Source organism: Xiphophorus couchianus, chromosome 20, assembly GCF_001444195.1.
Source record: "Xiphophorus couchianus chromosome 20, X_couchianus-1.0, whole genome shotgun sequence".
NCBI lineage: Eukaryota > Metazoa > Chordata > Actinopteri > Cyprinodontiformes > Poeciliidae > Xiphophorus > Xiphophorus couchianus.
This window is the reverse complement of record NC_040247.1, coordinates 16,837,721-16,865,437: the sequence shown is the minus strand read 5'-3', so window position 1 is coordinate 16,865,437 and position 27,717 is coordinate 16,837,721. Positions and strand designations below refer to the sequence as shown.

General features: G+C 37.1%; 1 protein-coding gene across 5 annotated transcripts in view; it reads right to left on the bottom strand.

The window, feature by feature from the left end:
* ampd2a (adenosine monophosphate deaminase 2a) overlaps positions 1 to 25,874 on the bottom strand; it is a 47,976-nt gene extending 22,102 nt beyond the window's left edge. The window contains exons 1-2 of one of the 5 annotated variants that reach the window (XM_028002505.1): positions 25,760 to 25,874; positions 25,398 to 25,466 (exon numbers count right to left, since the gene is read on the bottom strand). In XM_028002505.1, coding sequence (XP_027858306.1) covers positions 25,398 to 25,407 — 10 coding nt within the window. In that variant the 5' untranslated portion in view covers positions 25,408 to 25,466; positions 25,760 to 25,874. Of the gene's footprint in view, positions 1 to 32; positions 398 to 9,426; positions 10,155 to 11,510; positions 11,607 to 25,397; positions 25,467 to 25,759 lie in introns of those variants that run through there. The other 4 variants (XM_028002507.1, XM_028002503.1, XM_028002502.1 and 1 more) reach the window with 4 other exon arrangements.
* Positions 25,875 to 27,717: the final 1,843 nt, after the last annotated feature.

The following is a 27,717-nucleotide window of genomic DNA, read 5'->3' as shown; positions in this document are numbered from 1 at the left end:
TGTTTGTGATTGTTGATTGTAAGCTACAGTACCTTTATCTGCCTGTCTTGTCCTGAACTCACAGTCTCCGTTATGGCAGCAGTGGCCTTGTTTGAGCTCTTGCGGGATGCTGGGACATGTAAGTAGGCCTGGGACGGCCGATGGACCCTCCCCCGCTGGTACAGTGGAAGACAGAAAGAATGCCAGCAAACAGAGAGACCGAACACTCTGGAGACACAGCGCTGCTCTGACACCGGGATCTCACAGCTCTCCTCCTTTTGTCTCTGCTGCTGTAAGTGTCGCCTCCTTCTGAGCGCTGCTGAGGCAGTTTCCGCTCCCCCCTCTCTTCCTCTCTATCCCCCTGATTCTGTGTCACAGCTGCTTCCTGGATCGCACCGGTTTACAGTGCATGAACAGCACAGCCTTCAAGCTCCCGGATTTAAATACTGGGTTGGTGCATACCACGTGGCAAGAAAGGGGAAGGGCCACGGAGAACTGCATCATGCTCTATTGTGCTGTAAAATGGAGGGGGAGCCGGGATAAGTAGCCACTCCTACTTCTCCTCCTCCCACCTCTTTTTCACAAGGCTTCAATTATCTCACGACTCCAAAGCTGCACAAAAAACTGATATCAGTGTTATTTATTTTAGCTGATGACTTTGTTGCACTGCTGTCGCTTGCTTTTGTTTTCTAGGGTTTGTGAAACTCTAAAATGCCTCTCAGTTTCACATGATGCTGCTATGAAATCCGTCACACTCTGTGGAAAATCTCAGCAATTTCATAAGTGAGAGTCATTTGCAATCACGTTAACATGGAGATCAGATAATTTACACACTTCCTCCCATGTTTCTTCTTTAATCACATGATTCCCAGGAAGCAGCTTCTTTCTCATCTCACATGACAAATACTTTATTGTAACTTACAGCAGCTTATCTTTATTTACTGAGCATCTTACAGGCAATTAGAGCTTGGAAGACTATAAGAAATCAACACTAGTAACACATCTTAGAAATTCAATTGCTAGCAAACAATATTTAAAATAAATTTAAAACCCGTAACTATCACTAAAACATAAATTAATTTAAAAGATTCAGCCTGTTTGTAATTGAAAGAATACTATACTTCAGACTTTTTTAAAATGTTTGACTTAAAAGAAGTTTTTTTGTATATATATAACATTTGAGATTAAAGTAATACTCTCCATAGAAAGAATATAATTAAAAATAGGTACTTTGAGTTTTATACTGCCAAATTGGTTTAGCTTAGTTTTGCTTGCTTTTCCTATCAGTTATCTTTTGGCTTGCTTTGAGTTGGTATTTAGATGCCTTAATTTAATTAGTTTGTTTTTGTTGCTTTAAACTTCAGTTAGCTCAATAAAAACCTGCTTCATGCGTCTCCTCTTTTGTCTCAACTCCACAAGTAGCATTTAAACCTAGCAGAGCTGAAACAGAAGCAGAAGGTACACACAATCTGAAACCAGAAGTTACACAAAAGAGAAACAGATTCATAAAGGCCCTGAATCTAAGAAATAAACAATTTTTGTGCAACACTGTCATGCAGCCAGTCAACCATACAGGAAACGTTGACGGAAAGGCTGATGCGCTTTTAGTCGGTGACATTTACAAACTATCACAGAAAATGGTAAGGCTAAGAGAGGAGGAGTCACTCATAAGGTATTCAGTGTTGAATGTATTTATGGCTTTTCAGAAAACAAAGCAACAACAGAGTGAGGTTTCATATCAGATACATACACACACTTTATTACAACTGAAAATTTTTAATTTAGAAAAGAAGATCGAGTGAATCTCAAATTCAAAGATTAAGGTTGATTGTCTTGAACAGTGCTTAGCAAAATACAGCCGAGTAGCACTGTTTCAGTATTTGGAAGATAATGACCTTTTAAGAAATGCAAAGATATGACCTCTAAGTCCCTGGTAAACAAACTCTTAAAAGAGAATCTGAGACATCCTGCTATAAAACTGGCAAAGAAATGGCAATACAAACTGCACAGACTAGGAAAACAGTACTTTTAGTCATTTTTGTGCAAAACTCGGGCAAAACAGTTTTTAAAAATGTTCCTCTTCTCAGTTCAAATATTTAAAAGTTGGTGTGTTTTAGTAGAGGATGAGCTGCAGTATGTAAATCCAAACACACAGATTAAATGTATTTACATACATTTTCTATACTAATACCACCTGCACTTATTGTTCATTTGTCTAACATAAACCAATAATTTTCTACAAAACAGTAGCAGAACTAACTTGTACACAATCTGCACAACATATCAAATTACAGTTGTTGTCACAATTGAAAGGCAATTATATTTTAATTCCTGGGAATGTCATGTCATGCTAATGATATATTTATACCTAGTTGAGTGGACTTTCAATGGTCTTAAAGTCTAAACATGATTTACGTTTTAGTGATCAAGACATGATTGTAACACTTTATTTGACAGGGTGTGCATAAGACTGACATGACACTGTCATAAACATGACATAACACCTGTCATAAACATGACATGACACTGTCATAAACATGACATAACACTGTCATGAACATGACATGACACTGTCATAAACATGACATAACACTGTCATAAACATGACATAACACTGTCATAAACATGACATGACACCTGTCATAAACATGACATAACACTGTCATAAACATGACATGACACCTGTCATAAACATGACATGACACTGTCATAAACATGACATGACACTGTCATAAACATGACATGACACCTGTCATAAACATGACATAACACTGTCATAAACATGACATAACACTGTCATAAACATGACATGACACCTGTCATAAACATGACATAACACTGTCATAAACATGACATGACACCTGTCATAAACATGACATGACACTGTCATAAACATGACATGACACCTGTCATAAACATGACATAACACTGTCATAAACATGACATAACACTGTCATAAACATGACATGACACCTGTCATAAACATGACATAACACTGTCATAAACATGACATAACACTGTCATAAACATGACATGACACCTGTCATAAACATGACATAACACTGTCATAAACATGACATGACACCTGTCATAAACATGACATGACACTGTCATAAACATGACATGACACCTGTCATAAACATGACATAACACTGTCATAAACATGACATAACACTGTCATAAACATGACATGACACCTGTCATAAACATGACATAACACTGTCATAAACATGAAGGAGTCTTTATGAATGTCTATGACAGTTGTCATGACGTGTCATTCGGTAAATAACACTTTTAATGCAAAGTTGCTGTAAAAGTTGCATTGAAAGTCCATTAAAAGTGCCAACTTTGCATTAAATGTCTTTATTTACAAAATAATACAAAGTTGGCACTTTTAATGAAAATTTTAAAGCAACTTTGCATTGAAAGTGTCATTATTTACCGAATTACACTTCATGACAACAGTCACAGACATTCATAAAGACTCCTTCATAATAGGTGTTATGTCATGTTTATGACAGTGTCATGTCAGTCTTATGCACACTTGTCAAAAAAAGTGTTACCAACATGATAATGGTGGAGAAAAGAAGGGACAATCTGGGTCAATATTCAACAATAAACCTTTTATGACAAAGTTGTTTTAAAGAAAACAAGTTAAAACATTTAGACTTAAATAAAAAGAACATTTGAATGAAAGGCAGTATTGCGAGTCGTGTTATTATTTGCGACCTCTACACGACTTCCACTATTATTACTTCTCAGCACATCCTTTTCCCCAGATGCCTATCAGCAACACCAGAGAGAAACTCTACACAACTCGTCCCTCCCTATTTTAAAGAGCCGGCTTTACTGTCGACGACTCCGCTCAACAACTCTAATCTCCACGTCGGGAGCCAAATTCCCACGAGAAAAATAGGACAAACATTCACAAAAAATGTTTTCCTAGTATTCATAAAGATGTATCTACTTTGTAATTTGTCAACCAGGAAAATGTTCATGTGATAACAGAGAAACATTCAAAAACAAAACATAGATACAACTCTCATTGTCCCTTACCAATCATCTGGGATTATTCTGACAGTATTTTCTGTTAGCTCAGCTCTCATCATATCTGAATATAGCAGAGCTACTCTGTTACTTGACACTGTTAGCATTTAACACTGTACTTGTAACTTATACTTGTTCGATTCTTATGCTGCAAGAGGTCAATAGCCCATCTCAGAGATAAAACCCCACTTAAGGATGACATCCAGGAACAACAAGAGGTAAAATGCTTCTCTGTTTTCTTTTTTTTATGTCTGCGTTATTTGCTTGTCTGGTTAAAAAATTAAAATGTGTTGCTTCCAGGTCAGTTTAGATCTTGGTTATTTTGTATCCTGTCTCCCATACCAGTCCCGGTTGTACAGCAATTATTTAAGAAATTGCAACACATATTAACTTTCTTTGTATGTAAATATTATTGATACATTTAGGAGATAAATAATAATAAAATGCTTAAACCTTTGCTGTAATAGATTTGGACTCTATTTTAACAAAGACATTGCTTTACACACCAATTACACACAACTTTTTATTGAACAATGACAGAATAATCCATTAGAATTTGTGTTTGAAATTTTGACTGAAAAAAACAATTTACACATTCATCTAAACATCATTAATGTCAAAAAATTACATAAAATTTTGTGTGATCCCTATTTGGCCCAACAATTTATAAATAATCAAAGTATGTTTACTATTTATTGTTACAAAACTACATTTTGCTGCAGAACGTTGTGCATATGAAGTAGATAAACGACTCAACCTTACACCCCACATATTATAGAACTAAACAGACACTAAAACCTACAAAATAGCAAACGGAGGAAATGGAGAGAAAAAAACGCAAATACTGCAAAAAGTAAGGTATGAAAATATTTAAAATGAATGTATAACGTATCTTAAGTTTACAGAATTAGAAAAAAGTAGTAAGAAGTGAAGTTCTAAATAATTGCTGCACACCTATTTGCACCTGCATGTCTTACTCACACATAAACATTATAACTATTTCAATCTTATAATATCTGTGCAACTTGCATAATTTTTTTTTTCTCACAAAGCCAGCGTGGTCACAGAAATCAGTCACTGCAGACGACTGTGGCAGACAATAGACTTGGTGAGCTCAGAAGCTAATAAAAAGTAAGCCAGCGACCAAACATCAGCTGACGCTGGTTAGTCTGATCGAATGAGGAGGATTAAATGAAAGAGGATCTCTGCTAGGAGCAACACTGGGAGCACAAAGCTTAGTACTGACTAACCAGTGAAATACATCATAATCACGCAGTGCTGCTGTTCATTTAGCAAATTACCTCAGTGAGAGTTTTCAGATGTTCCTGATGTTGAGTCTACCTGCTGTGAGTTTTTGTGAACAATGCTTGTGTTTGTTTTGAGAGCATACTGGTGGCTCTGGGCTATCTGGAGGCCCTCAGCAAACAAAAGTCCACCTGTTGGTGGTGTGAGATATTTCATGGCCTTGATTCCCAGCTCTACAAAATCCCTTTTCCAGCCATGTTACATGGAAAGCAACTGAGCTATTATTAGCAGAAAAAAGCCCAGGAATTTTCCACCCAAACACAGGAAGATTTGGTCATCGCTTCATGTCTGACCGCAGGACGGCCAGAGAGTGGAGACACTGACAACCAGCGACTTGTTTAACACTGATGTGCTGAAAATACAACATTTTCATGTCAGATGTCTCCCTCTAGATTAAAAAGCTATAAGATCTTAGAAAATAAACAAGAATTTAGCAGGCAACTGCCATTTTTACCGCTGAACAGAGAAATATTTGAATGTTTTCTGCAGTGTGATGTTCACACACTCAATCAGTAAATGTTCAGAAAGGTTTACAGCAAAAATCAAACTGACCGCATGTTAACGGGGGATATTGAAAAAAGGACATTAGAAAAAGCCACTTTGTTTATTTCATGTAACAAGTTTTGTTTTCAAGACTGGCTTCTTCATGCACAACCCCTTGCCGAGATAAAGCTTTACACTGTTCCTGAGGACTTTTTGTTAATCGTGCTTTTATATATCTTCAATTCAGTTTATTATATAGTGCCATTGTACAAAAAGTTATTGCATCCAAGTAGGCCTATGATAATCGATCAATCAAATTTTATTTGTATAGCACATTTTAGCAGCAAGGCATTTCAAAGTGCTTTACATCATATCAAACACAGAAACACAATGCAACATAGAATCAACAATCAAAATACGACATTAAGTCAAGTTCCATGAATAAATTTGTAATTGATTACGTTTCAAATACAATTCTAAACAGGTGGGTTTTTAGTCCAGTTTGCATCCATAAAAGGTTTACCTGTTACACTCCTACTGTGTTATATGGAACAAAATACCTATTGCTATTTTTATTCCCACTCACATTCACAATCACACAGTTTAAAACGATGCAGACAGCATTTTAATGGGCTTCTGGCACAAGGCTCCGTACACCTCTTTCACAGAATTTCGAGCAGGGACTCACGGATTTTTGTGCAATTCTATGGTACCTGTTAGTGTCTAGAATTTACAGGGTTTGTGTTACGCGCAGTGACCCTCAGTCACTCGCCGTTTTTCTTTCAAAATTATTGTCCAAATTTTGTTGGACAATAAATTGTTCCACTAACTATTGTGATAACAATAATATTGATGTTTTGACACCATTTCAAGTGACAAATTGATAATGGCATAATAATGAAAGTTTGCCCTCTGAAAGACCAATAAATTTTAATTTTGTAAAAAAAAAACACCAAAAAAAAAAAACACTTGAAACTCGATATGGAAGAAAAATAAGTATCATTCTTAACCAAACTAAATGACAACATCTACTTGTGGATGCAAAGTGTTTTATTGGAGAATTTTCACACTGGTGGACAACAAAATTTTGTACTATCCAATCTTAAAATAATAATAAATCTCCAAAATAAACCATGATAACCAAAAAAATTAATAAAATGGAAAAACAACATAAGTAAAATTGACAATGATGTCTATATAAACATAATAATAATCCAAATTGAAAAAATTATCAAGCTCATTTTAACTTATCACAAAGTTAATCATTTAATTGGTTATTGCAGCAGGCTTAAATCTTTTAGCACTGTAGCACAATTTAACTTTCCGATGACGACTCCGATTCGATGTAAGCTGCAGTTCCAGCTAATTGCAGACGTCAAACAGCGCAAGAAGGACGAAAACGTTTACAAGAGCTTTTAGGGAGCTGAGACAAGTAAAAACGTACTGCATATGTATAATTTAAGAGACAAAGACCTAAAATGAAAGGGAATGTGTATGTTTAATAAATGAACCAGAAGAGAGGAAAACTGCAGGAACTGCTGGACAATCGTATACTTTGGGATGACTTAAAGTGAACCTCAACACCGCCTTCCTTCGAAGGAATTTTAATCTGCAGCTGCCTTTATATCAGAAGACCTGTTTATGTCTGTAGATCAAGATAAACCTCATAAACAGGATACACAAAAGATGTAGCGTAGTAGAACTAAATACTTTGTTTAGAAACGCCGACGTTGATGACTCGGGGTTCATGACTTGTTTACAACTCTCTGCTCACAACAGCGACAGTAGATGATGTTTACAACAGTAATTTGTTGTCAGAGGGCAAGCAGGTTGATGTGGTCAGAAGAGAGAAGTGACCTAGATCTGGGGCTCAAAACAGACTGCGAGAAGCACAGGACCCAGCCAAGCGGCTAATTGAGAGGACTTAAATGACTGCATGGCTGGAGAGACTGCTAAGTTATTTATTACTGCGCCAAGCACAGGCTTCCTCAGCAAATTTCATAAAATGTCTGTCAGAGGGAGTTACTGCTTCAGATTTGCAGTTGCATCCCTCCAAACAGGAAAGCTGCACAACACTAAGACATCAACCAGTTTCAAGACAAGTTAATATTTATATGAAATTACCTTTTATATAATTATCACTCTACTGGAGGGACAGTTTCTGCTAAAAAGACCAGTTAGCTTATAGCACAAGCACAGTAATGGAGCTAGGATCCCTTATTAATGGCTGCCACATTCAAGATGTGACATTAAGTCGGAAATCTTAATGTGTACAAGAACATTGAATGTAGCATGCCTCTCTTTGGAATCTTGCCAGAAAGTTTAAATATTTCTAACAGAATAAAAACTTCTCAAAACTGTAACACATATTTTAGTACAAACTATATTGTTCTAATTCTAACATCTCCCTTAAGTATCTCGCATAAGATGGCTCTTACTTTCTAATTCTAATGGCTGTATTTTCATCTAATAGAAGGATTTCATGTTTGAGAGCTTAAATGTGAAAATGCTTCAGCCAGGAGATTTTGTCTGCAACATTTGAATACCTTCTTTCTCTCTGGGTTTGAAAAATCTTGCAGAAACCCCCCAAAGAAAATTCCATGTTTATTATTGACTGTCTAGTGTGACAGTGCTGCACTTTACTAAAACTGGCTTCTGATTGGCTGATCAGGGCCTTATGAAGACTCCTCCCCCAGAAGCAGAATGAACAGAAACAAGCTTTACCCATCTGAGTCAGCAATAAGTCTGATCAACTACTTAACTTTTTTGTTGTTTTGTTTTTTCCTGTAATGTGCTTATTCTGGCTTATTCGTTAAGAATACACCTCGATTTTTAATCCAAAGTGAGGAGCATCTGTACACCCTAAAAACCAGCATCAGAAACAAGTATCAGAAGATACAAGGCCAGCTTGTCTTTGCAGGAATGACCAACCCCAAATAGCACATAATATAGTAGATGTAAGTTAAAAACTACTTAATATTTTACCAAAATTAAAAAACAAAAGCGCAAAATTAATATACAATATTTCTAGCAACTACTTCAGAGAAAGACAGATCATTTTATGCGAATGACATAGAAACCATCTGACCAAAACTAAACTAAAATCTAAGTGTTCACAAATAAATTAAATAAGTTTAACCTGTTATTTCAAGCATTTATCAGCTAGTCATATTACAATTAATTATAACTCATTGTATAAATGTAAATGTCCTCTCCCCTCTCTCCCGTTTTAAGTGTTTTAGCATTTTCAGGATAACATTGTAAATAAGAAATTGCTCTTCATATTAACAAACAAGCATCTATTAAAAGATTAAAAGTTTAGATGTGGTTTAATACTGAATTATGTACAGACAGTCTTTGCAGCAGTTCCTGCAGAGTCACACATGCTGAATATTAAACATCAGCCAAAAACAAACTGCCTTAACGTCAAATACAAGAACCAACATTGAGTTACGAAGGGGAATCCCATATTTGCAAACTCATTTCCTAAGCTGGAAAGCATAAAAACCTGCATGCCAACATAACATGCATCCGTGTCACTGACTCCACCCCACAGTAACAACTGATACTTCCTGCACTCTCTCTGTGGGACCACCTTTCATCAACACTCACCGGGGCTGGTGTTGCTCTTCAGGCTCCCTCTTTTGGGAGTCTGGGATTTAGGTTTACTCTCCCCTTGTCCATTGCTGTTGGAGGTGGAAGATGACATCCTAGCACCCAAGTTCCTGTTACTACAGGAGCAGAGCGAGTCTGAGCTGTGAAGTGACCAGCAGAGGGGAGCATCCGCTCTGATGCTGGAGCTCTGTCTCATGGTGGGGCAGGGGAAAAGCAGGACCCATGCTGAGCTGCTCACAGCTCTGCTGCAAAGTTGGCTCCACCTCCTTCCGGCCAGCAGCGGGTCAGCAGGCGAGCAGCACATCGACGCACTAAAAGGACGCCCAAGGCTTTCCCCGATCCTGCGGGGGACCATCCTCCTTGGTTGCCTTAGCAACCAGGGAATGAGCTTCCTGTAGCCAACGTGGTGAAATACAACCACAGAGGAGGCCATTGCAGAAGAAGGTGTGCTGCTAGCATGACAGCCAGCAATCCTGGTGACCAACTTGTACCCCAGCAGCTCAGAGCCAAGGTGAGTGGAGGACGAAAGTTTTCCACTTGTCTAAACTTAGAAGTTAGATTCACTTGGTATCATAAGAATCCCCCCGGTTAGCCAAGAGAAGAAGGAGATTTAGATGAACAGCAGGAGATGGAGGGGAAAAAGCGCCAAAGACAACAAACAGAACAGAGAGGATAAGCTTAGAAACCGGCTTAGTATGTAAGCTAACCGGTGAGGTCTGCGTCTCTTTCCTGCTGGAAACTTCTGAGGGAAGCCAGGCAGCTGAAACGCAGACAGACAGCACAGGCCCTCCTGACTGGGCGTTTTATAAATAGGGACAGCCAATGCACAGAGAGGGACAGTAACACAACCTGTGACAGGCTACACGCTACATGCACAACTTTCTAGGAACATAATTGATCACACTGCTTGTCCAAATGAGTATGTCCGCATGTCAAAGCAAATTTAGAAATAAACCTTCACTGATTGACTAGATTTCAAATCAGTTCATTCTGATTACATAACTTCATTACGGGACGCTATGCAAAAACAAACAGCTCCAGTTTAAATCCAGTTACATCTAATAAAGCGATACCGATTTATTTCAATGCAAATTTGTGTTTTCATCAGTTCAAACCGTCGTATAAAATGTACAGTTGTCATTCACACAGCAGCAAACCACAAACAGCAGCCTGGGATAATGTTATCTGTAATCTTATCAGCACACTCCAAAACTTGTTACGCAAGACGGAGGACTTTCAAGAATCCAAACTAGTGATGACGGGATTACTCAGCTCTTAAAAATGTTTGATGGAATCAGTGACTTGAGAATCTGGGGCATGAAAAACCTAAAACAGGTAAAGATCCCCACCTAGTGGTAAGCAAAATAATGCAACTATTTTGCACTAGGAGAACTTATTTCTCCTTTACTGCCAACATTTCCTGAAATTAATAAATATTAATGCCAGTGGCCCTGTCTTCAACTTGCTTGCAATGTGGATAAATCACCCAGGAAGAGGGATTTTACTGTTCAACATCTATGTTAAAGCTCTGTTCATCTGTAGTCACAGCCCAGGCATTCACACTGTGTTTGCACACAGCCTCAAAAGTGTAAACACAGACAACCACTTCCTTTATATAAACTCCAGATCTGCAGTATTAATTAGACAAAGTAGAAATTTACCAATACAGTGATTCATCTAGGACAGCTTCAACAAACTTTCTACCATGTAGAATAGTCTACATAAACTATTCTACTTAAACTATTTTAAGTAGATGTCAAATAGGCTTCTTTAGACAAAAATGATACATAAAATAGTCATCCTTAAATATATAGCTTCAGAAAAGCTCTAACAAGAAACCATTGAGCTTTATTGTCTGACCAAGTCGAAGACCAATCCTCAATATTGTTGTCAACATTAAAAAAAATGTTTTTGGGTGTCTGCAGCCTTTTATAAAATCTGACCTAGTTTTCAGAGACAACTCACCATCTGGTGCAACAGCAACAGCAAAAACAAATCAAACACACACACACACAGGCCTAATTTCATCTTAAATAAAAAAGCAAACTACCCTTTTATTAGTGAACACAGTAAATACTCACATTCTTAGGCCTGTAGGACTCAGAAGGGTTTCATCACCAAGTAGCTCCTCAGTAGCTTTTTCTCTGCTTGGTCAGGATTTGTGAGCACACATTCTTTTGCTAAGAATGAGACCACTGTGCGTATCACTGCATGCTGATGAGTCTTTTTTTTTTCTTTTTTTACCCTTCTAGAGCACAGCCAGTGAAATTCAGTGTCTTACTTGCAGAGGCCAAAAGCCAGGAGAGGAAATAACTGTTTGTTTTCTTTCTGCAAACTGCCTCTCTGCAAATATTTCTGAAATGTGAAAAAAAAAAACTATTGGGCCTTGCCAAATGTAAGCCTGTTGTATTGTTTGGTTTTTTTTCTAAAACCTAGCCTTGATTTGTTATTATTCCTGATTCTGCCAGTCGTTACTGGCTGCAAGCCAAACTAGCTTGTAAGAGTTTCTAGCAAATGTTGTTTTAGAAATCAAAGAAGTTCAACAAGTCAAATGCTTGTAAGTTTCAAAGTATTTGGACAGACTTACGCACTTTAAACTCCAGTCAGATTTAGGTTTAAAGTATTTTTTAATATATATATTTTACCAACATGTTTCTTCTGACTGGAGGTAATGTTAACATTTTGGAGTGGATCTGATAAACAATCTGTAGAAGGAGTTAACAATTATGAGGTGAAGAAGGTCTTCCTACCTCAAATACTTACAACTCATCAAAAAATACATAAAAAGCAACCAAAAAAAGCAGCTCAGTTATTATAACAAGGGGACTGGCTGCTGTTTTATTTCAATAACTGTCCTACTAATTATTGAGATGAGTATAAAGGTGCCATATTTTCCGCACTATAAGGCGCACCGCATTATAAGGCGCATCTTCAATGAATGGCATATTTTAAAACTTTTTCATATATAAGGCGCACCGCATTATAAGGCGCATAGAATAGACGCTACAGTAGAGGCTGGGGTTACGTTATGCATCCATTAGATGGAGCTGCGATAAAGGGAATGTCGACAAAATAGTCAGATAGGTCAGTCAAACTTTATTAATAGATTACAAACCGTTAATTCCCAAAATGAACAGCTGTTGCTTCCTCCACTTCCGCACCATTGATTGTTCATGTTAAATTCTCTGGCTGCTGCTCTATGGGCTCTTTGCACCTCAGCTTCCTCGTTCAGGGAAAAGCGGCTCAATCTTTTCCAATCTATTGAAAAGGGCTCTTGCAGGGCTTGTCCAAGGTAACAATTAATGATGTACATCGAGCTGAAGCCCCGACAATAAGCTGGAGAAAAGTTTTAAGATGTTCGCCTCGTTATACACAGATACGAAGGTGAGTTTTACTTTCTTTAAACTTTGTGGCTAACATTAGCTTTAGCTTATGCTAGACATTTTTCTTGTAAAAATGTGCTATTTAAGTATCTAAACTTTTTTCATAATTCATTAACGGACAATGTTTTTACCTTATGTTCAAGTATATTACGTGGTTTATTGTCGTTAGTGTCAGAGACCAAGTAACGGGGATTTTACGGTTCAGGCTTTTTGCTTCTGAAGCACAACGAGCCCATAGCTTAGCATTAGCTCTGGTGTCGGAGTTCTAGTTCAGCTGACTGTTCAGGCTCAAAGTTGTTGCTTTTAGAAAAATATGGCCGTGTTCCTTAAGGTCTCCGTGTTATTTCGCTTTATTAGTTTCGCATGCTTCTTGTGAAGCAGGACGGTGTTTTGTAAAGGAAAATGATTATTTAAGTGCTAAAATACTTACAACATGTGTAAAGGTATAGCCAACACTTTTATTTGGAACAGTTTTCTGTTGAGCATGTGGGAGCTGACAATAGCAGACATTTAAACAAGCAGGGCTTTTTCCTCCCCCGCTGAAGACAGAGTAATAAATTTACATTCCGATAGGGGGCAAGAGACTTCTTGGCGCCTCTCCCCGTGCCAGACAGAGATGAGCACGAAGTGGCCCTCTTACTGAGATAAAAACCAGACCTCTGAGCTGTATAGGGGAGTTTCCGGGGTTTTTCTGGGGCCGAAAACAGGTCTCTGATTGGTTGAACAACGGAACGCCTTCGTTGCATAGATTAAAATACGGAAACACCCCTTTTGTTTAAAACGAAGTGTAAAGAGAGAGAGAGAGAGAGAGAGAGAGAGTTTTTGCCATCTTTTTTCTCTCCACGTTGGGCGCCTTTGTCTGTCTGTGTGTTTCGTGTTTGTTTTTGTCTCTCCTTGTGTGTTGTTATTTTATGAGAAATGCATATCTCTGTATCTCTGCAGCTTTGTTGTTCATTGCTTTGTATGAATTAAACTCTGTGATCTGTGACGTCAACACGCCTTGTTAGTTTCGTTTTACAGCTGGCCCGCTCGCCGAGAAGAACCCGGCTGTGTTGAGGAAGAGCCGAGCCAAACGTTTTGTTCAAAGTTTTAAATACATTCTTCCTCAATAATTGGGGGCTCGTCCGGTCTTGGCGAGGGCGGATCGGTCTGGTTCGGCTCGGCTTCCTGCGGTAAGACACTATTTGCTTACGCTTTGGTAGTATGTAGCGCTGTGTGCCAGCTGCAGCCACGCGGAGTTTTCGGAGCGGCAGGGATACAGAGATTGTGTTTGTAAAAGAGTCTGTATACTAATTGGATTAAAAATATACGTGAAACAAGAGGATCGTAGCTGTTCCAGACGTAGGATTTGCTACCCTATTGTCGTAAATGCTGGGTTTTTCTTAACCTCTGTTCTTTTAACCCGAGGATTTATGCTTGTACCTCTAAATAAAAAGGAAATTGTGTATTAAAAGTTAGTTTGAGTTTGCATCAGCTGGGAGATTTCGGCTCATCTCCGATGGACTAATAATTGGACAATCAGAAAGGTCTGCGGTAGACCGACGGGAAGGATTTGCGGTGAATCCTCGGTAAAGCTTGCGGTAAGCTTAATGATGCATCTTATATTTTTTAGCCGGCATCTTCTTTGTTTTTGAAATAGACAAGTCTGGGGTAGACTGTTACGGATAGAATTTGCGGTAAATTCTTGGTATAGCTTGCGGGAAGCTTTGAAAATAGTGTGGGGTACACTTTTAAATAGTTTGCGGGAAGCTTTGGTTTGTATTTTTGTTTTGAGTTAAACAGGTCTGCGGTAGGCCGACGGAAAGGATTTGCGGTGAATTCTTGGCATAGCTTGCGGTAAGCTTTGATGTTGCATCTTTTATTTTTAGCCGGCGCCTTCTTTGTATTTTTGTTTTCCTTCTCCTTCTGTTTTTCTAATTTGTCTATCATTCTGTTTAGTGTTATCTGTGTTTGTCTGTTTGTGGTGCTTTTGCAGCTAGCTGCTCTTCTGTGTGAAGTGTGTGTGTGCAGAGATCTGAGTGTGTCTGCGTGCGGGGCCGTGTGTGTGCGCGTGTGCGAGTTCGGGCTGGCTGTGTGTTTAAGCGGAGTGTTAAGTGGTGTGAATAGCGCTGTTTATGTGAATTTGCATTGATTTTGCTGCGTGGTGTTTTGAAAAGTGAAGTACAGAAAACACGTGGTGTTTTGGTTTTAAATTAAGGGTTGAGTGAAATACTAGTACCAGATAACGGGAAATGACTGATTGCTGAACAATTTTGACATGTCTCTTTGTGAACGTGCACGATATTTAATACAGGTTCCTGACAACTAGAGTTGAAATTAATTAAATTAAATCTTGAAACATGTTGACAAAACATTGGCAAATTCCTGAAGCTTCAGTACAATTTAAAATTAGACTGCAATTTGACAAAATAATGGGGACGGACTGACACTTTGACTGACTATAAAACTGGCCAGATGTGTTGTGTTTGCGTTGTATGTCTTCGTTTGTGGTGTAATTCATGTTGGTGTGAAAGATTGTATGATTGGAGATAGGATACCACTTGGTATTTTATGTCATTTAAATACAACGAGAAGGTAAACAGCACCTCTGTCAGCAGATGCCATAGGCAAGAATTTCTCACTTGGGACACCAAGTTGAAGTAGAAATTACTCTACAGAGTATTTTTTTTTAGTGCTGTCTCGTGGTGCTAAATTTCCGGTTTTTAGAACACCCTATGTGTTAAACTGGACTAAATTATTAAAATTAGGCAATAACAGCAGTTAGTGTGACCTGCAGTGTAAAGATTGGAAGGTTATTGGGGCCTGCCCATAGCAATGCATAAGGAGAGCAGTACTGACTTGCGAAGCAAGTCAGTACTGCCTCCATGCATTGCATGGCAGGCACCTATTATTCTACACCCAATAGAACGTCTCTTTATATATATATTATATATTATTCTTCCGTTACCGTTAATGCGGCTCGTACCGCTGCGAGCCCACCCACAAAAGTGGTATCAAAACGTGCGGCTTATTCCCGGCATTGGAGCTATTATTTTTATAAGGAATCGGACTTACGATGGCGACGTAAAAAGTGAAAAACGAGCCAAATTTCCAACTGCCGAAACGCAGAGCCTAACTGACACCAACTGCCGCTTCTTTAGAGTGAGAAATGAAGAGAATTTTTGACCCCAAAACAATTTTGAAATCGCCGTCACACCCACAAATATCGCCCAATTGGTATCAAACTCGGTCATGACATCGATACGCATGCCTGCTCCGGTAAAATGTTTTCGAAATTTCTTTAGGGCTTACGGTTTTCTGTCAAGGTGCTTCAGAGCGAAATCATGCGCCAGGGTAACTGACGCTCTCCCAGATTCACTTCCATGTATTTCTGAAAAATTTCTGAGCTCTGCATGCACCATTTTTGTCTCATCCCTGCAATTACTGTGAGTGAGCTACAAATATGAATCGCGGAACTATGGGAGACGACAAATAGCCCTTTCATATGCTTCAAACGGTTTTCCAATACGTGTCTCGGTTCCTGAACGGCAAGGAGTTGTTCGGACTGCTTTTTCCATATAAACCAATGGGGTGTCTCACAAAGATAGAATTTTTTGTCCACCTTTCTGTGTCACACACACATGACAGTTAGCAGAGGATTGATAACCATAGCAACGGAACACAGGAGGGGATTGGCTGCTGGTTAGGACTACAAATACGCATCACTGTAGTTCTAATCAATACTCAGTTAAAACAGAGGGCTGAGCTGCCATTTAGAGCTACAGGCTGTTTTGGCCAGTAAATAACGGATTTAACTCAAACACTGTTAGACATTTTAAGTAGTGTGGTCATTTAATATGAAGCTTATGTTTTTTTTTCAAAATAAAAGCCTCAATATCCCCCTCAGGTTAATGCACCGCCGTAGGCGGTGCAATAATACTAGCATGCATTATATTTTTCTCTCAGGTTAGGGAACTGCCTTGCGCAGCAAGGCAGTTCATTAGCATTAGCCTTTTACCTTAAATAAGCTATTAGCTATTTTCTTACATATTAGCCATGTTTAATATACTGAGTGCAGTAAGTCAATTACAGACAACATTCTAATGATATGCCACATGCTATTGACAGCATGTAGGGAAAGATATGTTCAGCCTGCTTTGATCAGAAAAACTAACTGCTTCAAACAGAATCCTGTCTCTCCCTCTCTGTCTCACTCACATGACAGCTGAACTGCTCTTTAGAACTACAATGACTAAAGGTTAGAACTACAACATGGAGGAACTGTCAGTTACTACAGAGGAGGACTGAGCTGGCCTATAGAACTACTTGTGTTTTGGGCTTTTTATAACTGATTTTATCCAACCATTGTTACACATGGGATTAGTGTGGCAATTTAAAATTAAGCTTAATGAAAATTTCAAAATAAAAGCCTTGAATATTTTTACATCATGTAATTGCTCTTTTTGGGTTTATGTGACTTTTTCATCCAAAGCACTGTTACACATGGTATTAGTTTGGTCCTTTGAAATGAAGCATAATGAAAATTTCAAAATAAAAGCCTAGAAATATTTTTACATCACATAACTCCTCTTTTGAGCATTATATAACTGATTCAACCCAATGAATATTAGACATGGGATTAGTTTGGCACTTTGAAGTGAAGCTTAACAAAAATTTCAAAATAAAAGCCTTGAGAAGTTTTACATCATGGAATTGCTCTTTTTGGCTTTATGTGACTTTTTCATCCAAAGCACTGTTACACATGGGATTAGTGTGGCAATTTAAAATGAAGCTTAACAAAAATTTCAAAATAAAAGCCTTGAGAAATCTTGCATTAAGTAATTGCTCTTTTGAGCAATAAATAACTGATTTAACCCAATGATTATTAGACATGGGATTAGTTTGGACCTTTGAAATTAAGCTTAACAAAAATTTCAAAATAAAAGCCTCAACATACCCCTGAGGTTAGTGCACCGCCTGCGGCGGTGCAATATTATTATTCTGCATTATCTTTTTCTCTCAGGTTAGGGAACTGCCTTGCACAGCAAGGCAGTTCATTAGCATTAGCATTTTAGCTTATATTAGCTATTAGCTATTTATTTGACTTATTAGCCATGTTTAGTCTACTGAATGGAGTAATACCATTATAGAAAACATCCTAGTGATGTCCCACATGCTAGTGACAGCAATCACGCTAACATTAGCATTTTTGCTAATTTTAGCTGATACACTTACTTTATCCTACTGAATGGTGCAAGTCCATGTTAGTAAACATTCTTGTCAATCTCCACATGCTATTGATTACGTTGCAGCTTTCTTTAGCATCGATGCTAATTTCTAGCATCAGAACGCTGGGTCCAAACCGACGGGCACACTTTGGCAGGCCCCGGTTAAATTTCTTCAGAAATTTTCTAGTTGAAAGATAGAATCTTGATAAAATAAAACATCTGAACAAATTGAAAATAAATTATGGGTTCTATTACAGGATGAAATACATAAATAAAATTACATTGTGATCTCAGGGGATTGTGGAAATGATGTATTGGCAAATTAATAGATAAATACATAAATGATTAGGTAGAGCAATAAAGTAAATTAACTAAAATTTATATAGAATTGAGAACTAACATAGTGGATGAAGATGTTAATAATTCCTTCTCAGGCTGTGACAGGATAGGAGGACAATAGAATAAAATATAATGAGTTACAACAGGACATTTTTAATGGGTAGAGGATGCAGACAAAACAAAGATCTTTAGGGAAACAGGCTCTAACTGTAAGAGGGATTGATCAGATAACAACAAACTGTAGCATGCTGCTGATTCTAGATATTTTCACAATCAGTCTTTTTAAAACTGACCAAAACTTTAAGATAGATAAAATATTATTAAACCTACAGGAGTTACTGATAATTAGACAGGATAAATTAGAAGTAACTCTCTTGTTAAATAGACATTGATTAAATATAGAAAAGTTTGCTGAAATTTACAAGATTTGTTGTTCAAGGATAATATTCCGTTTGGAATAACTTATTGGTTAATGAAAAAAAAAGATCATATGGCACTAGTGTAGAGAATTAAGATTGAACTGTAATAAGAGATGATTAAACGGTGCCTACAGAAAGAAGAGAGTGCTGTAAATAAAATAAGAAAATAAAGACAAATAAAGTAGTAATAGAATTGGGAGTTCCTCCTGCAAGTCCTTATCGGTTTTTCTTTTTCCTGCCATGCAGTCGGCCCCTCCGAGAAGTCAAAAGGGGGTTTTATGGTAGGCTTAAGACTTTGTTTTATGGTCTGACAATAGAGATTGCTCAGAATAGTGTAGTGACTTTAAAATGTCAATTGTGAAATCTAACATTACAGGATTTAATTAATTTTAGATAGTTTTTACCATCACATAAGACAGGATTTTGATGCTGTTTGGTTTCCTAGCTTTAGTGAACCAGTTTCTCTTTCAAGTAAATAGTTTGACAAGCACATACATAGTGAGCAAGGACTAATGTGGAAAAGGTTGAATATAAGTTTTTATCATCAAAACACTGAGTCTGTCACACACAGATACTCTTGGTAATGATTTTCTGTTTTCTTTTCATATTATTTTATATATTGTTTGGGGAATAGTTTAGATTTTTTGTTTTGAATTTGTTTTCCTTAGTCTGACTTTTTATTTAGCTATTCGAGTCAGTTCTCTGTCTATTTTGTTAAGTATTACAAATTAATTTTTTTCTTTGGAGTTACTAGTTTCCCCTGGACCCGTTCATCAGGGGACAGGGAACTTTGGTCTTTAGTTTAATTTCTTTCATTTGTAAATTTAGTGATATACTGACCTGTATTTGTTAAGTTTGTGTGTTTAATTACCCTTTGGTGTGTGTTAATGGTCTGATCAGCCATTATCTAGGTTTCCCTCGTGTCTTGGTAAGTCCGTTTGTGCCTTGTGTCGTTCTATTACTGCCTGAATTGTGTTTTGATTATGTTGATCTCAGTTTGGGCCCAATTTCTTATTTTTTGGATTTTTCTTTGTTAACTGTGTTTTGAATTTTCTTCAACGTCTCTCTGGCTGGTGTAGGCGAGACCAGCACAGTGTCTTAATTAGTAAACTTCTTGAGACGTTTTATACTGAATTATTTGTAAGTCATAAGAGTACGATGAAATAATGAGTTTTAAACCTGTAATGTGAAGTATTTTGGGAACATCGTATTCTTGAAGGTTTGACACATGCTTCAATGACGTATTCTGTTTGTTTTGCAAACTTTACTTTTTAGAAAAAGGCAGCATTGCATATCGGTGGGGTTCTCAGCTGACATGATAACCCTGTTTCATCAACATTTTTGTTTCAGGTACTGGGAATGATGTTGCATTTAACAGTTAATGCATCATCAACAGGGGGAGAATATGTTATGGGTTTATTTTACTTAATTAGAGATTACTGAAATTTATATTACTTAGACAAAACTTTTGAAGAACATGTCTGATCTGTGCTATACATAAAAGTGAAAGGAAAATATGGTCTGGTAATATATGTGCTTATTTTAAATGGATTTGAGTCGTTCTCCATTGAAAAATGTTCTGACAATGGGCTAAAGTATTTTGAAACCAATAGAAAACTTTATAGTGATAATGAAGCATATTTTGGTTAATTAACTTGGGAAAAATAATTATAGAAATCAAAAAATATTATTGCGCTGGCCATTTTCAGAGCATTAATTTAATGGAGTAAAACGTTTTAAGAAATGTTTTGAAGAATCTGTTTTTGATTAAGTATCACTAATCAGTACAAGTACACAGGTGGGATTATAATGATTTTTCTAAACTGGATTTTTGTTTTGATTTATATCCATTTAAAACGATTTTGAATAAAACTTTAAATTCGACAAGCAAAACACCTAGGTAAAATTGGTATATTTTGAAAATGTCTGGATTTGTTCACTGATACATTGACATTATAATTTCTCCAGGTTTGTCTCTTTTGAATTTTGTTTGAAGAACGTATGTAAAATGTTTTAGACAATAACAACCAGTAAGATCTCGTTGGTTCTATAAAAGTAATTTAAACTAGACTGTTTAATTCATATTGATATTCATTTTTTGATGGTGAATGTAAGCTTTACAACTACGATTTTAAGCTTTTGTTATTGTTTTATTTCGTTTGTTTAATCCTATTTTTACAAGATTGGTTTAAGAAAAGATCTGCATTTGTTTAACATTCTGGCAAAACATTACTTTGGACACATGTCTTTTGAAGCAAGTGATTACAAGGTTTTGGCGTTTTCCACCAGATGGAGGTATGATATTAAATAATTGAAACGTAGGTTGAATGGATCACATCCTACGTCGAATGTGCAGAACGAGACAGGTATGAGATCTGCTCACGGGTTTCTACATACAGACTGGACTGAAGTTCAGAGCTCCAAGTCTGACTCTGGAATTTACGGCAAATGCTGTTGTCTTAAGAGGGGGTGTGCAGCTGCTTGGAGGAGCGGTTTCACATTTTTTTCAAAGATAGCAGCCACAGAGTCACGAGCGGGGAGGATTCACTCGGACACGAGTGGATTGAAGATATTTGTGTGGTATACACAAATGAATGATGCTTTTGGAGACTCTTACATCTGCTTTCTCATTTCAGTTTGCTGTTGTTCTGGTGCCGTCTGGATGTGATCTCCTTCAAAGTCTGCGTTATTTGATAAAAAGAGTAAGAAGTAATTCTCCTGATGGAAAATGACAAAGCACAAAATTGTTTTTCAGTGAACCCATTGTTTGCTTATGATGATATTACAGAGTGTTGTAAGTGTGTTTCTGATGCTAATGAAACTTATGTTGAAACAAAATGTCTGTTTTATAAACCGGTGTCGGGTCACGTGGCTGGATCTTGTTTTCTCAGGAGGAGATTTCATTTTTTGAAACTCACTGTTATATTGGCATAATAATCCAATTTTCAGTGAGCGACGGACGCTCGGATGGAAACCTGAGGTTTCCATCCGAGGAGGATCAGGCTGCAAGAGGATCATCATTAACTTTTATTGCGTGTTTTCGTTCGTTGCGAACTCTGAAAAAGGACTTTCGTTTTTGCGCGCATATTTTTGAACATTTCCTGACGAAGACTGCATATTTTGTTTTTCAGAGACTGTCGATGGACATAAAAAAAAAAAAAACAGAAAAAGGCGAGCAACAGATTGTAATTTTGTGTCTTTCTCATTTTGACGGATTGTAATTTTGTGATGAATGTTGTCTTTTAAGTTGCAGAGCATTTCTTATTAATTTTTCTGTATATGTCCCTGTTTTATTTTTTTGTTTCATATTTTGGGTTTTTGTTTGTTCTGTGTTTTGGTTGTATTATGATGATTTTGTTTTATGGAAAGGATAAGTCTTTTTTACCCTTGAGGTTTGTTTGAAAAAGGGGACTGCTATATAATCAGCCTACACGTTCTAATTTTTATTTTTTGATTTTTCTTCTCTCTGTTATCTTTTAGAGTACGGTTTTTGGTTGTGTATTGCGCGGCTTACTAGATTTTTATTGAGGTCTGTTGTTTTCAGACCTCAAAAGGGGGATTGTAAAGGAAAATGATTATTTAAGTGCTAAAATACTTACAACATGTGTAAAGGTATAGCCAACACTTTTATTTGGAACAGTTTTCTGTTGAGCATGTGGGAGCTGACAATAGCAGACATTTAAACAAGCAGGGCTTTTTCCTCCCCCGCTGAAGACAGAGTAATAAATTTACATTCCGATAGGGGGCAAGAGACTTCTTGGCGCCTCTCCCCGTGCCAGACAGAGATGAGCACGAAGTGGCCCTCTTACTGAGATAAAAACCAGACCTCTGAGCTGTATAGGGGAGTTTCCGGGGTTTTTCTGGGGCCGAAAACAGGTCTCTGATTGGTTGAACAACGGAACGCCTTCGTTGCATAGATTAAAATACGGAAACACCCCTTTTGTTTAAAACGAAGTGTAAAGAGAGAGAGAGAGAGAGTTTTTGCCATCTTTTTTCTCTCCACGTTGGGCGCCTTTGTCTGTCTGTGTGTTTCGTGTTTGTTTTTGTCTCTCCTTGTGTGTTGTTATTTTATGAGAAATGCATATCTCTGTATCTCTGCAGCTTTGTTGTTCATTGCTTTGTATGAATTAAACTCTGTGATCTGTGACGTCAACACGCCTTGTTAGTTTCGTTTTACAGCTGGCCCGCTCGCCGAGAAGAACCCGGCTGTGTTGAGGAAGAGCCGAGCCAAACGTTTTGTTCAAAGTTTTAAATACATTCTTCCTCAATAGTTTACAGCAGTGTGTTCAGGCGGATCAGTAGCTCGGCTGTCTGGCTCTGGTCTGCTCTCTGGTTCCCATAAACTCTCTTTCAGGCTGAATACAGAAGTGATTCCATGGAAATAACACAGGAGGCTCCTTTACCTTCTTTTTTAGGCTGAAGAAGTTGATCCGGAGTGAAGTGAAGGCTGTAAACTTTGCTGTGCGGCGTTAGCTTTAACTGGTAGCACGAATATTTACAAGCCACCGTCTTCTTAATTCAGGATCGTTTGGAAATCCATGAAAACTTAAAAGCCCATTATATTAGGAAGACAGCAATGATCATAGTATTGTTTTATTTGCGTCTGAAATAAGACTTTGTCTTTTCTAGCTGTCATGGTAACTCAAAGCGAAAAAAGAGAGCGCATTTGCGCATGCGGTTGTGACGTCAGCGTGGCAGGTGCAAAGAGCCCATTCCCGTGTTCTACTGTGTGACTGATCGCCTTGAGCTTAAACTCTGCGTTGTAAGCATGTCTCTTAATAGGAGCCATTTTGGGGTCTTTACACAAAACCCAGCTTGCACCGCTGGCTGCATCGGCATCTTCTTTCCCCGTTTCTTCTTCTACAGGGAAAATGAAGTCTGTGTCTGCTTTCCCGTTTCTTCTAAGTCGGCGGCTGCTTTCCTGTTTCTTCTTCCATGGGGGAAAATGAAGTCGGCGGCTGCTTACTGTCGTTGCAAGACCAGTTGTGGCTCAATATTGGTCCATATATAAGGCGCACCGGATTATAAGGCGCACTGTCGGCTTTTGAGAAAATTGAAGGTTTTTAGGTGCGCCTTATAGTGCGGAAAATACGGGTAAATAAAAACAAGTAAATTATTTTTTTCTATCTGATGCTCCTTTCACATCATTCTATCTAGAAAAGCTTGGTCACTGTCAGACACACTTCTTAGTTGAATCATTTTTAATCTAAATGGGTGACTAATTTTGAGTTCAACTGACTGAAAATTAATATATTTTATATTGTATATAAAATATAATAAGATTCATCTTAAATAATGATGAATCTTTATTCATCATTAAGATATGATATATTATATAAGATATAATATATTATATTATATATAAAATATAATAATACTAAAAATGCTATGACAGAAAAGTCATTTTTTCCATATTGTAAGAAAATAGCGTTTAAGAAATTAACATTTGAATGAGATATAGAGAAAACTTAACGCATTAGAGCATTAAGTACACATTTAAAACTTTTATTGCTTGAATTAAGTTGCATTACATTCCATTTCAGACTCAACTTATTGTTTTTTGTTGTTTTTTTTGCTTCAATAACATTCAGGACATTTAAGCACAAATTACTATATTGAATCTGATTAAGTCTTAGTTGGATCTCATCTGATGATTGTATATATAATGAAAAAATACAACTGTAAAATAGGGTGATTTTTGGAGAGTGGGAAAGAGTAATTTAACTTCTTTCTTGACATCTGGTCAAAGTATGATAAGCTTAATTTCTAAATCAAGAATCTAGACTTCTACAATAAGCAGTGACATATCCTACAGACAAAGTTTGAGGTTCTTCTAAGCAGAGTTTTTGAATATAGGTACCTATACTTTGTAAAAAAAAAATTTTTTTAAATCTAGCAGTTTTAGTGGTCAGTTTTGGGCTTTTAGAGCTATGAAAGTGTCACTGTGTCTGTAGTAACCCTATAGTGCCAATACAAATCTCGTTCAACCTGAAATTCAAGCTGCATAGAGCGATGTTACCCAACCCTGGTCCTGCAGGCCCACTGCCCTGCTTTATAACACCTGAGTAAGATGGCTGATGAAAGCAAAAGCATGTAGATCAGCTACCAAATGAAATCAAGTGTGCCAAATCAGGTAAACATCTAAAACCTGCAGGGCAATGTGCCTTGAAGACCAAGGTTGGGATCCAGAGACCAAACGGGTAGCGACCTGACAAAACCTGGCTTTTGAATAAGGAAGCATTCAGCCATTAAGCCCTGAAACAAAATACAAATTTTTAAAATACTCAAATCAAGATGTGATGTAGCAAACTAGGCATAAAGCATTTCACTTTAACATAAATCATTATGAAAACTATTGCATTATTAGACCTTTTTTTTCTCTATAACAAGAGAAAAAAAGTCTGGAAAAAGCTAACATTTTGTCCTGTGTTCTTTAGTTAATTAGTAACATAATGGCACTAATCTTCCTTGACTCCAAGTTCAGAGTATTCAGATAAATATAAAATTGATCTATAACTAATTAAACATGCCTGGAACATCAGCCGAACATAAAAGTGTTTTCGCCCTGTGTTGTGTGGTTTATTAAACATTTAGGACAGGATGTGTACATGTTGACATACCGTTTGACATTGTTGTGATTAGCCGCAGGCGAAAGTGGACCAAAGAAGCTCAAATATAAAGGAAGTGGTCTGAAAACACAGAAAGAAAGTTAACATGGTGGAAAGTACAGTTTGTAGCTAGCTAGCTTTATCTGAACGCAGAAACTGCACCGGATCATTAAATGTCATTAACACACTCTCTAGCTTAACTTAAACGTGTTAAATATCCTTAAATGCATTAACTTTCACTGTTCTGACACCTAAGGAATGTAATTTAAACTATTTCCTCATTTTATAATCATCCGAAATAGCCAATAAAAACAAACGTCACTAAAGTAAAGTATTAAGTAGGCACCACAAATATATATATATATTTTTTTCACCTTAGCTCAGCAGCTTCGTGGGTTTTTGTGTTTAGACGGAACTTCAGGAATGAAGTCGCAGTTTTAAAGGAGTCGCTGCAGTTTGTCTCCCAGAGGTTCAAAGGTTGACTTAAACACACCCAGAACCACAGAGGAGGCTGTCCTCTGTCCTGCAGGCTTAGATAAGGTCTTATCTACAGTAACTGGAGCAAAGGAGCCATGCTGTCAAAACCCAAACATGTCTGCATGGACGTATGTATGATCGCATTTACCCCATAACCTATGCATGTAAAGAAAATGAAAATATAAAAAGCTATTTTGTCACTGTAGATCAGTTTTGTTTTTTTTCTTTTATTAGTAGCATCATAGGCTACAGTATAAAAAAAATACGGGAGAGTTTTGTAATTTATGGCGCTTTTTCTGCTGGCTTTGTAACAATACATTTATTTTATTTATTTATTTTTTTTAAGCGGGGTAAATTAAATAATGCAAAACTAGGTCTGATTTATTATGCTAAAAACGACAAAAACAATATTTAAAACTGAAATATGGAACTATTTTTTTAGTTTTGTGGTAAGAACATATGACAACTAATTCTCCTTTAAATTAATTTTTATTTATAAAATAATAAAACATGAAATTACAGCCAAAAGGAACCAAAAGTTTACCTTTTATCATATTTCTAGACAGGTGCAGATCCTGCAGATATGCTATAGTGTCTGTAGAGGGCGCTGTTTCCGTCTGTACACGTCAAAGTATTTTAACATCAAAACATTTTTTCCATCGCCTTGTAAGCCCAATGTAGAAAACTTTATATTGACGTCACGGAGAAAATATAAACTTCTTACTGTTCAGGTACGGAGCTTCTCAGAGTATATCTTTTTCTTTACCTGTGGTTTTATGTTTTGCTATATTAAACATTAAAAGTAGATCAAACAAGATTTACTTTTCAGCAGATCAGTTTTTCACTCCTCCCCCAAAAATAGCTTTTCAAATTAATATTTTTTGTTTTATTTTTCTTTTATATAAAATGTATATATGAATAAGCATGCCTGAAATAAACACATATCTAAAAAAAATTATGATTTTGGACAAGAACAGTTATTTCTTAAATATACTGTCCCATTTTTTAATCTCATTGTAAACCTGATGTTGAAACATCCAACTCTAATATAAATATGGACGGTGACATGACGTCAAGGGATGAAGGACAGTGTTTGCTAACACAAGATGAGGTATAAAGGATGGCAGGATATCAAAAAATGCGACAAATCTAGTTTCTCTGTTGCTTCTTGAACTTTAAATTTCCTCTAAAACGTTGCAGAGTTAGATTTATAAAAGATGAGCTGTGTGTCGCCTAAATGAAACCATAAATGAGAGTGCTAATTTATTCAACAATGATGCCCTAAGCAAGCTCCTCCTTTTGGACAGATAAATTATAACTTTTAACCTAGTATGCTCCCCTTTCTGTACATGGCCCATGTAAAAGAACACCACTCAGTAGCTTTGCATCAAATAAACTTGATGTTGTATATTTTGCATCATCATCATCATTTTGCTGCTCCTAATTAGGTCAAAGTTCACCCGGAGGACTGTCAAAAAGAAAAGGGCTGACTCAGGACTTTTAAGGCTGAAGTCCGACATCTCAGCTAACAGAGGGATTTACTCAAACCTTTGGACTTTTAGGAAAAAAGCAGGTTTGTAACAGTTGAATGGTCAAATTTGAAAGCAGGATTTTAGTCTGGGAACGTAGATTGCTAGGTCAGAAGGTTGACCCTGTGTCTGATGAATTATTATGTTTTCATTTGTTTAAATGTAACAACTAATTTAAAAACTGAAAAAGCCACTCAAAAAAAAAAGGTTTACAGGGTTTTGAGAAGAGAAACAGGCCCGCAGCATCACATATCCTCCACCATGATTAACACTGGGCACAAGGTTTCAAACCACCCTATACTGGAGGGTTTATTGCATAAATGTTC